Raw genomic sequence first — 12,405 nt, 5'->3', positions numbered from 1 at the left:
TTCATCAGTCGCATGTTAGCGATCGTAACAATATATCACAAATTCACAAATTGTGCCTGTGGTAAAGTCAAGATTCGAAAGACTCACAGAAAGTGATATATGTATATCTATTTGTAAATAATATAGTAGTAATTTTTAAAAATTATATCACCAATTCAAAAAGTGTGCCTGTGGTAAAGTCAAAAGACTCACAGAAAGTGATACAACGTATGCGTACCTAATCACAAATCACATGTGATTGTGGTAAACATATCAACAATTCATTAAATGAGCCTGTGGTAAAGTCAAATGACTCACAGAATGTGATATAATGTATAGTACATAATCACAAATCACATGTAAGTGATTGTGGGAAATAAGTATGCCTGTGGTAAAGTCAAAAGACTCACAGAAAGTGATATAATATATGTGTAAATAATTCCACAATACACGTAAGTGACTGTGGTAAACATATTATGACATTTACGGAGTGTGCCTGTGATCAAGTCAGAAGACTCACAGAAAGTGATATGTGCATAGATAGTTGCACATCGCCTGTAAGTGACTGTAGTATACATGCTACAAAAATTTCACAATTTGTCCTTGTGGTCAAGTTATATACTCACAAAAAGCAATATAATGTGTGCGTAAATAATCGCGAATCACGTGTAAGTGATTGTGGAAAACATATCACAAAGTCATAGTGTGCCTGTGGTAAAATCCAATGACTCCCAAGAGATACATGTATGGTCACCAATTGTGTAAAACATCACAAATTCACAAAGTGTGCCTGTGCTAAAGCCAGTGACTCACCAAAAGCAACACTATTATTAAAAACTTTATAACATTGATAAATGTAGATAAGTGATTTTTGAAGTAATTGCTTTTGCGCATGTGTGACATATTCACAAGGACACACAAAAGTGAAAAATTATCAGTCAAGAATGGAACACAATGTAGCCATATATATCTTTATCAAGTTTTGCAGATAAAATCCCATCATTCGAAAAGTGGTACTGTTATAACATATTAGTTACATGTAAATCACAAATTAAGATAGCATGTATATGTTTAAGACTTTGTGTCAAAATTTGATTCAAAGGAGCCACATGAAGTACTAGTCCACGTGACCAGTCATCTGGTAGAGTGGTTATGTCTGGTTTAATTATAGCCTTACATGTTGTTAAAATCTTGTAAAAATTTTCACTTATTAAATTTTATATATGTATTATATATTTATTTATTCCCATACAACATTTATTTATCTAAATAATCAGGCATTTATTTATTGCTCATTTATCTTGTAAAATATATAGATATTTCTGTTTTAATGTTCTTTCATTTGACTTCTTATACCTATACTTTTTTTTTTTTTTTTTTTTTTTTAACAAATCATCGGGTCATGTGTAAATAAATACTCCCCTGAAAAATTTTCATGTGGCCTGTCTGACCGCCGTCATAATAGCATGCCGCAACGACCTGTAGAAGCGTCTCTGTCCAAATGGGCCCAGGTGGATTCCGTCCTTAGCAAAGATTTGTGTTTGGGCTCGGAATATTCGCCTGTGGTTCCAATAACGGATGTGTTTGTGACCTTCCAGTAGGGCTTTAAGTATTTGATTTGCTTGGACCCGTTTTGACTCATACTGTTCATCTGTTGTATTTTTCGGCTTCAGACGTGTGAATAATTCGCATATTACAACATGTCCAACGTTATAGTCTTTCAGCAACATTAAACCTATTTCCTCCAATGTACTGGCTACTTCAAGTGGCTGTATTCCCGAGTCAATGTCATTTTCCCCTAGCTGTAGCACAACAACACGAGGCTTGTGTGTGTTCAGAAAGCTGTCGAACTTGTGTTTGAAATAGTTAGTACAGGTTCGAAGACCGTTATAGTTTTCACAAGCCAAGAGTCCACCAAGTCCCCTGTGGATCACCGAACATTCCTTCAGGTCGTAGTTGGCAGGCAGTATCTGACGGCGAAAGCTATCATCAAGCCTACGAATAAAACTATGTCCTAAAATTGCAACAGCGATTCTCGAGTTTTCCATTTTTGCACAATGAAAATCCAATTTGCAACGTTCTTTGTTTAGAATCCAAAGTTCTTTGTTTCCATCGTAAAAATTGTAAATAAGTCCAAACCTGGTTATCTGTGTAAAACTCCCGGTAGTTCTTGTATTTTCATTCGTTATGGGAACGATATGTGTAAAATTCTAAAACGAAAACTGTTTAAAATGCGGTAAAATTGTAGTAAAAGCTGTATAAAATCAGAAATTCCTTTGTGTTTAATGCAACCCACGCTCAAGAGAACTGGATCAAACCGGTTCTAGAAAGGTATAAATTCCGTGACGCCGTTCCTCCCACTGCCCGTCATAAATTTCGCTGATGCTAGTAAGCATAGCTTGTATTTAGGCGAAGTGGCTTTATTTAAGATTTATACTTCTGCTAAAATAACGCTACCAGCATATGAAAATCAAATATTAAAGGTACCTCCAGTGAGAATCTAATATATGTTAAGAACTGAATATACACAAATAATTATACATTTTCAGGTGTTAACGGTTAAAGTTTCGAACAAATCAATTAGCTGACGGAAATCTGGGTAACCATTTTTAAAACTGTTAAGAACACTTTTGAACACGACGTTTGATGCTATGAATTTTCTACTGAAATGTCATCTCGGGTGATGGGATAGTGTTCCACGTCACAATGGTTGCCGGGATAAACGAAAATTGTTTATATCTACCCATGTGCTGCTTTGCCGGATGTTGTTTGCTAGGGAGTCAATTTTCCTACCGGAATCTGTGACTGGGGCAATCGGATGTCAACAAGGTAGATCAATATTCTTCTTTGCTAAAGAAGTATCCACTTCAACTTACCTATCATATTTGAGTCACTATCAGGGTATTTGGATCTGTTAAAAGCTGACTGACCTGTTGGTTTTGTTAAACATTTCACACTGATGAAGCTTATGAAATGACAGGTCGAACATGTGTGTTGACTGCCAAAGGCTCTTGGCGTCCTGTAGGCAGCTCGTTTGGTTCCGTATTGTGTAAATCCAGCTGATCTAGCTCCTGGTTGGTGTGACCTTGCCGGGACAGGCTGTTGCTAAAGTTGTCGTAAATATAGATAGTAGTTTGACGTAAAAGGGCATGAAAAATCATTTGCAGCTTTTCACATTTCGAATGTCTTCTCATTAGGCTGCATCAATTACTTGGTTTATTTTTCCCTTAAATCATGATGATGGGTCGCTTCAGACGACTTTGCCTTTGAGACATAATTATGTGTATGTTCTGAAATCTGTAATGTAAATATTCACATTAAATATGTTCTTATTCAATATATTATCACATTTGAGTAACACAGGACCGAAAATAAAGATATTAGAGCACTTTTCCGAGTATGTTGACACCCTTTGTTTTTTAACTATCATGAAGAGCGTCAGTCAAACCAAGTCTGGTATTCCTATGCTTGGTTGCGTTCTTTTCATCTAAATAATTTGGCATAACGTCTATTAGTTTACAAGCAACAATTGTACAAGTATACAATTTTATGACAAACTAAAATACGCATAGGAGTGTCAGCCATAGCTCCCGCAATAGCGTTCTAAGTGTATGGCCATACAATGCTGTTATAAAAGTGAGCATTGTTGTTACAAGTGTCTGCGAACAAATTTACTTGTTCCACAGAAACGATCAATGAAGCTGCATTTTGTTTACAACCCGTTGAATTATAGGTTTATCATTTTCCAAATGTCATTTGTTCGATATGATGCGATTTTGTACAAAGCTTATCAATATTCTTAATTACCTTAGAGTGCTATAACTAATATTAACAATAATACATTTCCTTTAGCAGACGAAAGAAATACATTTATATATGTATTTGTTAGCAATCGAACTTCCAAGATTTCAAAGTCAGTGCACAGTGACCTATAGGGATTCATACGTTAATTTATTTATATATAGTCCCATAGGAACTTGCATTTGATTCTCTTGAACTTTGCCTGAACTTTTGAACCTGCTGATAAAACGTAAAAATAATTAATTCGATACAAAACGTTTTCCTGTTCTCCATTTGCAGTGCAATTGGTAAGTAGATATATCTTTGATCGATATTTGTCACATTCATTCAAGCCTTGCAAGGGAATTAAATGTTTTAGCTTTAAGAATATAATAAGGGGCAATATTTTGCAACTGTTCCAAATACCGGACGAAGTGATAATTGCATAGCGTTGATAATAAACACCGACTGTCTCACAACTGTGTCGCTCGTGACACTTTGGTCAATCTTAAATCAAGTGATAGTGCACCTGCTGTCTACAAAGTAGTTTTGACCGTATTCCGGTATGTTTATTCATTATTGCTAAGTAAAATTCTGTACAAGGTATGTTTATCACGATAACGTTATTATACCTACATTAATTTTTCTGTAGTAATTGTTGCATTGCAACCCGTTATTCTCTGTGACAATATTGTTATATTAACTTTAGCTCCAAGAGTATATTATTTGACAGAGTAGTTCAGTATTTATTGTTATAGATACGCAATCTTCTGTTTGATCCTCATTTTACGTTAAACTTTACTTACTAAATTAACAAGGTTTGTCCTAGACTGGCATCAGTCGTTAGGGTCTTTAAAGAGAAATATCTCTAACATAAAACCATGTAGAATAGCACTTACTGAAAACAAATTACAGTATCTCTTATATCGGACTCCAACCTGTTGGGATGAGCCTAGCGAGAAAAGGGTGTTCTGAGAAAATATCAGTGTCGTTATGAAGAAAGAAATAAACTTTATAACAGATTATTTGATCTCAACAGACTTTGTAAGTCTAGTCCTTCATTTCTCTTTAAATATTTGACAAAACCATCATTCTACTGGACTATAATGCAAATTTCACCTTTTGAACCGTGTTTTTCGCATATATATATATATATATATTTACCAATCAAACTGAAATTCACAAAGATCAGACAGTATGTTTCATGTGTAATTTGTATATTTGAAATAATAACTTGGCATTTGTGTTTCTTAAAATAGAAAAATTATACTGATTAAATGTGATTTTAAGTCACGTTTGATACGTGCCACATTTCAATAAATGTGGTCAGTTAAAAATTTGTGAGAATTACGTTACTGAATATAGCAATAATACTTACCAAGCATTCATTTCAGAGAATCGGTTTAACGTTGTTAAAAGAAATTCCTCGATTCTAGTTATGAACATGAATATCTTTATATTGTCTATGCGATAAAAACAGAAAGATAAAAGCCCAAAACGAAATGCCACATTCAAAAAAAGATTCAACGCAGCCATCCATAATGGTCTACTTGCAAAAAGCTGTTGATTACCAAAGGTGGTTGGGAGTTTCCCTTATTTTCAAAGTGTGCCAACGTCGTATCTAAATTCAAGTAAACGTACAAAACAATGTTATAGCAATATTCAAATTTCTTTTTTTAGATTTGTATTGCTCATTACAACAAAAATTGTCTTTTAAATGAGAATATATTATTTCTGAAAAAAAAAGCGACATTAATGATGGTTATTTCATGCTGATTTGATGCAGGCAATTATCGTACGCTGACGGATCACAATCTTGTCTTGTTTACTGTTTACGAAATGTTACACAGTAAACAGTAGTATACAGAGCGTACACTACATGCAGATGGGGCCAACAGTGTGTAGCATGAAACTTGATTTGGAGTATTCAAAGAAGTATAAATACATAGAGCTCTTTGGAACAGTACATGTCGCCATCTCAATTTTTCTCTGCGATAATAATTATCTGACAGAAGTGATTTGCTAGAATAAAACGTGCAAGGCACATCAACGTTATGTATATATTATCATGATCTTCCTGCGAGATTATGAGCATTTAGTCTCAAATTCTGCCTAATGACTTTGTCCTTTTGCTTCTTTGATGGTAGCAGAAGCACGAAAAGTATAAATAAATGTGATTTTAAATCACGTTTGATTCATGCAACATTTCAGTACATGTGATCAGATAAATCTGTCTGAGAATTGAGTTACTTTAAAAAGCAAATATACGGAATCAGTCGTAGATCACAGAGAAATGGTAAAACAGTGTGAAAGGTGTTTTATCAATTCTATATATTTACCTAGGATCACGTGTTAATGCGTCAAGCTTTTAAAGTTTAAGTCTGCTCTTCGGGAATGTTACATTTGAGTTTTTGTTATCGTTGAAAGAAATGACGTTTTTTTCCTGTAAGATTCCACTTTGTTTTGATAACTATCTGTACACACATACTTTTTCATAACAAATGTACTATAATGTACATTAAATACATTATATAAAATGGTGGATCTTTGGTTCTTTCAACATCCGCGTATACACAAATACATGGACAATGTAGTGAGGTTGAAAGATGACTTGCGATGTAAGTCATCTCAAGTCAGAATCACTTCCCGTCTCATCTTCTACACGATTTCCATTTCAGGTTGTTTCAATAATAGTCATTACATAATATCATAACTATTGCTTGAGCTTGTATTTATAATGTATACGTATTGCCTCTGTTAAGGCAAGATACTCTGTCATATTCCCTCTTCCGTCTCCAATGTAATGTGTCTCACATCGCTCACATCGGCTTGATCGGATTTCAGTTATAAAAAATATTTTAAATTGACTCCAAAATGACCAGATGTGATAACAACATGTGATCCTTTATAGCCGCTATAAAGGTCCAGAATAAAATTAATATTTCCCCCAAATCACGCCTATATCGTCAAATACATTACCTAAATAATTGTAATGATCACTGCACGTAAGTGTAATGAATTAATTCATTTTAATTGCTGATACTATAATGTCAAATTATTTAACCTGTTGTTTACCTCAAAACTTTCCACAAAGTTACCTGTAAGTAAGGAGTTCTATTATTAAACTGTGGGGTGAATGATGTTCAGTATAACCGCTAACCGTGTAATAACGTGAGGTCTACCTATTGTTCAATATAATCAATCTCCAATAAATATGTGTACAACCTTTGCCAAAAGGTCATAAAATGTAAATAAACACTGTTAAATTTACTGTTCGGCAAAAAAAGGTTTGTTGCTTCAGTAAAAATATTCTGGTAATATTTTGAGTGTAAATCGACAATGTTTTAGGTCTAAATTGTCTTCGGTATTTAATAAAAGTCGTACCTGATGTTCTAAAAGTTACCACAAACACTTGGAGGCCAATCCCCGCCTCCCCTCGCCGCCCCTGTCAGATATCAGCCAATATGTTTAGTCTTTAAAACACACTGAGCATATCTCAAATATTCAATATGTTTTGTTACAAACTTAGCATGTTTCGAAAATTACCATTTACCATCAATGCAGTCAAAAGTATTTCATTGATGGTAATTTTCAAAACATGCTGAATTTGTAACAAAACATATCATTGTGTTTTAAAAGACTAAAATTACTGGCTGATATCAGGGAGGGGTGGGGAGGGGGGTGGGGGGGTGGGCTTGACCTCCAAGTGTCTGGAAAAAATACCTTTACACACGGCCTTTTGGGCTTTAAACGTCCGTTCGATTACCATTAGGGTTTATTTCTTCCTTACAGGGAAAGATATGTTGACTTGTTTCTATAGTATTATCCGCCGTTTTCGTGCAGCCCATCTTCTTGCAGTTAACTGTACACAAAATACACACAAGAGGTGAATAGTTAAAGTTTCTGTTTAGAACTACTATCACTTACTCTCATGAACCGACTAAAATCCAAGTCTGCTGTCACGTTTTTTGGTTGCGTTCTTTGGTTTCAAATAATCTTCTTACAGGTTTAATTAAGTAAGGTTTCGACAAAGCATAATTTTCCGATATTTACATAAAATGTACAGAACAATGATGGTTTAATGCACACTAAGACATCCTGTACGTTTTCATAGCAATCAATCCACTGATAAAGCCAAAAATGAAAAGTTAAACCGTTTTCGTATCCCAATGTTTAGATCTGCATAATATAAATGGGTTTGTTATATGTTTAAACAGTAATCAAGGAAAAACGGTATTACGGGAAAACTGAATTACGGAGGAATACCTCGTTTGTAGAAAGAGGTCATCACAGCTTAGTGTATTACTCTATTGCTGAAAATTGCATGCCATGCCATACCATGTTATAACTATGCTGATTAAAGCTGATAGTCTATAAAAATCCATACATTAGTCTTTGCCGACCATCAGCAATTCAGCCGGTGATTTAATGTAGGTCAAACAAGTCATACACATAACCATACCAAGTTTAAAAATGTCCACTCAGACGTGTTCAATTTGGTTATTAATACATGTATTATCATTGTATGTTGATACATTTAGACTGGAATTGCGTCAAACAAGTCATACACATAACCATACCAAGTTTAAAAATGTTCACTCAGACGTGTTCAATTTGGCTATTAATACATGTATTATCATTGTATGTTGATACATTTAGGCTGGAATTGCGTTAAATAAAACCTCGCTTTGGAAAGCACAGATTTATACCTAACTGGATTAAACCAATGACGTTTTATGATACTACTTTCTTACCTCACTTTACTCACTCTAGTATCTTTATTTATATTTAAATATTTAGATAGGATGTGAATATTTGTATAACTATATAAAATAATTCTTAGCCTTGTAAAATACGTTTTATTGGCACGAAAAGTCAGAATTATCGAGAGTTATGTGTACGTGATTCAGCAAATATGTTTTCAAATTTATCACACGATCTCAGTAACGGGGATTTTCGTGATCGAAAGGTTGCTTAGTCCAACAACTTCCCCCGATTGCTGTGGTTCGGAACCTCGCTTGGGGTGTAGAAATCTTTCGTATGAGGAAGCCTTCCTGCTTTCTTACGAAAGGTCTGTGGTTCTGCCCAGGTGCCCGCATGTGCTGTAATCGTACACGAAGCGCACCTGGAATCTTCTTCCACCATTAAAAGCTAGAAAGCCGTCCGTATGCCGACCAAACCCAAAACTGGAGTTTGCACAAAATATTTTTACATGAAAAGATTCTACAACACGTACCTTCATAGAAACTGGATGATGCAACTTTGTAATCATTAAGCATTTTAAAATATTCAAGATGGCCGCCAAAAATGCAAAGACGACAGAGCTCCTAAACAACAGCAGATTAGGACAGGATTGCAATGTATATATTATTTTTATTGCTAGAGGTAACATGATAAGCATCAAATATACAATTCAAAGAAGAAAATTCATATTGAAAAATCCAAAATAGCGGTCAAAATGGCCGCCAAAACGGAAAATCCTTGTATATTGCATTTGAATACGAGCTATTGAACGATTGGCATGTATATATTTGTTAAGTTTTCGTATTCTCTGTAAGAATCACTAGAATCATCATCTGCATCACTGAGTATTTCATCTACATCCTTCGCCAATTTTTTATGACAGCTACAGTTTTAATGACAGTTACATAATATTGTACAGGCGAGGTTAACCCCAGAACGACAGCGGGAAGTTACACATGGTTGATCCAGAAAGGGTGAACTTTAGGACAAAGCTGGTGGCAGGGTGGGGGTTGTCTTCCAGAATGGTCGTTGGTACAACCCTCTTAAGAGTTGGATCCTTGCTCTGTCTAAAACTGATAGCATCAAAACTTTAAGGTCTGGGTCCAAACCACTCCATTATATGAATATCTGTATGTGTGCTCTTAAATTCTCATTGAACGATTCCAATGTAGGTGGCAACAATTGATGTTTGGACATCATCTGAGCAGTTTTGTTTACCATTTTTCATGTTCAAATATCATTTCTGATATGGACAGCCTTTTAGCCCCTTTCATTTCATAAGAGGCAGCTAAAAAACCGATAGTTTCTCCAAAGACCTTATTCATATCCCATTTACATCTCCAAGTTTGTCTAGAATGCATCCTCTTTTCACCTGTTTGTCGGCGGTTGCATTTCCAGTGCCACATAGTTTGGCAACAGTATTGCATCCAGACAGAGTATGAGCTGCTAAGAGCTGGAATGTAATAACTGAATGTTTCTTGCCACCACACGGGGAAAGACGGGCTGGAGAACATGTGCGCATATTGACGTCATAATTTGACGTCGTATTATGACGTCATAATGTATGAGCAATTTTTAATTATGATATCTTTCAAAAGGTTGCAGTAATATCAACAGTAGGCAAGAAAAAAGTATCTAACATGGCTGCCTGAGTAAGGCAGATTATTTCCTAACCCTCGGGACAGCGTGGATATAAGAAAAGAAAAAGTGTAAACTCCACAGGTCGCTCAACATGACAAGAACGAAAATGTTGCTGGCTCGGTTTGATTGAGCCTGTTCATGGACGGTAGTGAAATGCATGCTACCGTCCACGCCCTCTAGCCCCGGGTTGAGCAGAACTCAACATTTACACATGCTACAAGTACAAAAATAATTTAGAGACATCCGCAGATGTGTTCCTCGCTAGTGCTTTGTTTTCCGTTCCACGCTGCCCCCTCCCCCTCCCCCGGCTTTGGGGAAAACCCTGTCTTACACACTATTTCTGCTGAGCACAGTTTCCGCCATCAGCAGAGAGCATGACAAATCCTTGAATGCCTAAAAGTGCACCAACAAAACATAAAAGTGCATCAACAAAAGATACAAGGTAAGGGTAGATTTCTCGGAAACACAGAGCACCAAAAACACAGCCCCAGAGCCACGCATTTACATAGTAGACCCACAACAAAAAAAAGCTGAAATGGAAAAATATTTCAGACGGTTTTCTTCAAACATCCAACAAGTACATATTAAATTATGCTAAATATTGATGGAGGGGAAGGAAACGGCGAGGGGCGAAATGGGGCTGTGCGTTGGGAGTGGGGGTTGGGGGGCGGGGGAGGGTGAAGAACCAGAAGGGGAAAGCCGAACAAGGACGAACACACAAGGGAATGCCACGCCCTCTAAAAACAGCCGCACCACAACGCAAACCACAACAGCGCAGGCTTTCATGCACCAAAGACAAACAACTACGATCAACTAAATAACATAGAAAAACGAACAAGCAACACATAAGAAAACAATAGGGCACCGTTATAGACTCACAAACATACAAACGCACCAACACACGTACGAAAAACAATAAAGTACCGTCTTAGGATAGGGCTGCCAAAACAAAGGGGAGCCACGAAAACTTAGTAAAAGCAAAGGGGGAGGGGATGCAAAAAGTAGCGTAAATGCAAGGAAAAAGAGAGGGCAATAGGGGGAGTGAGGCGGAGGAAAAACGCTTACACAGGCTGCAGGGAGCAGAATATTAATACTAATGGAATGATCTGGTGCTCAGTGGACGATAGTGGAATCTGCAGCAACACGAAAGGTACATACAAAATTCAGTTATTATGCCCTAGTTATAAGCTGCTCATGCCCTGTCTGTCTGGATGCGATAATGTCTCCAAAAGTGGCATTGGATAGACAGCCGTTACCAAACAGCTGACAATAGAGTTCAGTCTGGAAAAAAGTGGATATGTCGATGAAGATACATACAAGGTTTTTGCAGAAGCTGTTTCACTGCAGCCTGTTAGGGTAAGACTAGAGCTGAAAGTATATCAGATACGACGTATCAAATTTTGGGTATCAAAGACACGCATATGGAGGAGTGCTATGGACACAGACCCTTCAACTTTTGAATCCACCAGTTTTTGATGGAGCAAGGCACAAAACTCCAAGGGGCTTGAAACGACGATAATCCCGGAAGGCAATATCCCCCTCCCTTATCTGTTGTGTTTGTGCATTAAAATAACAATTTGCAACATCCCGGTGGTATTGTTTTGTAGCTCGGCTCGCGGGTACAATATTCTGTAACTGCTATAAAACCTGTACCTCTCAATATAGATGGGCAAAGGCTATTGGTGAATGCACATGATGATTTTAGTGATTTTGACAGAGACTTCGAAAACTGAAGTCCTTTAGATGTCAATCGTCCAATAGTATTTTGGAAATATAATCCGGAAAGTAGATCCCTCGGAAGCACTGAGGACAATGAAATGAAAAGGACAAGAAAATATAACAACACTGAGATGAAGTCGGGGCGACTTTTTACGGCCGCCACACAGCACTTAACACCCGCTGCTGTGAAGTAAATATAATCCGGAAAGTAGATCCCTCGGAAGCACTGAGGACAATGCAAACAGTGAAAATTGCTCGGTTTGATTGAGTCTGTTCATGAGCAGTAATGGAAAATGCAACACTGTCCACGCCCCCTAGCACGGCTTAAGCAGTATTCAATTTTCAAATCTAAATGAGTTGAAATCAATGATCCAGAAGGACCAGAAAATATAACAACACTGAGATGCAAGTCAAACTGGATATAACGTATTTGAATAATAGTGTTCTAATATTTTCTGGAACTCAACACAAATAAAGCCAGATAAAAAACAAGGAATAATATCCAATAGGGAAAGCCACGTTCAAAACACGCAGCCTCCCCAA

At 36.5% G+C, this 12,405-nt stretch overlaps 1 protein-coding gene across 1 annotated transcript; it reads right to left on the bottom strand.

The window, feature by feature from the left end:
* Positions 1-1,412: 1,412 nt before the first annotated feature.
* On the bottom strand, positions 1,413-2,027 carry LOC123546304 (uncharacterized). The gene has a single exon (XM_045332503.2). It carries the CDS (start codon positions 2,025-2,027, stop codon positions 1,413-1,415), a length of 615 nt encoding a protein of 204 aa, XP_045188438.2.
* Between the last annotated feature and the right edge of the window lie 10,378 nt (positions 2,028-12,405).

The sequence above is a fragment of the Mercenaria mercenaria genome, chromosome 4, assembly GCF_021730395.1.
Source record: "Mercenaria mercenaria strain notata chromosome 4, MADL_Memer_1, whole genome shotgun sequence".
NCBI lineage: Eukaryota > Metazoa > Mollusca > Bivalvia > Venerida > Veneridae > Mercenaria > Mercenaria mercenaria.
The sequence above is the reverse complement of the archived record's forward strand: the minus strand, read 5'-3'. Positions and strand labels throughout refer to the sequence as shown.

Coding starts and splice junctions, on each gene's coding strand:
- LOC123546304 (XM_045332503.2), bottom strand. CDS start 2,027: ATGGAAAACTCGAGAATCGCTGTTGCAATTTTAGGACATAGTTTTATT.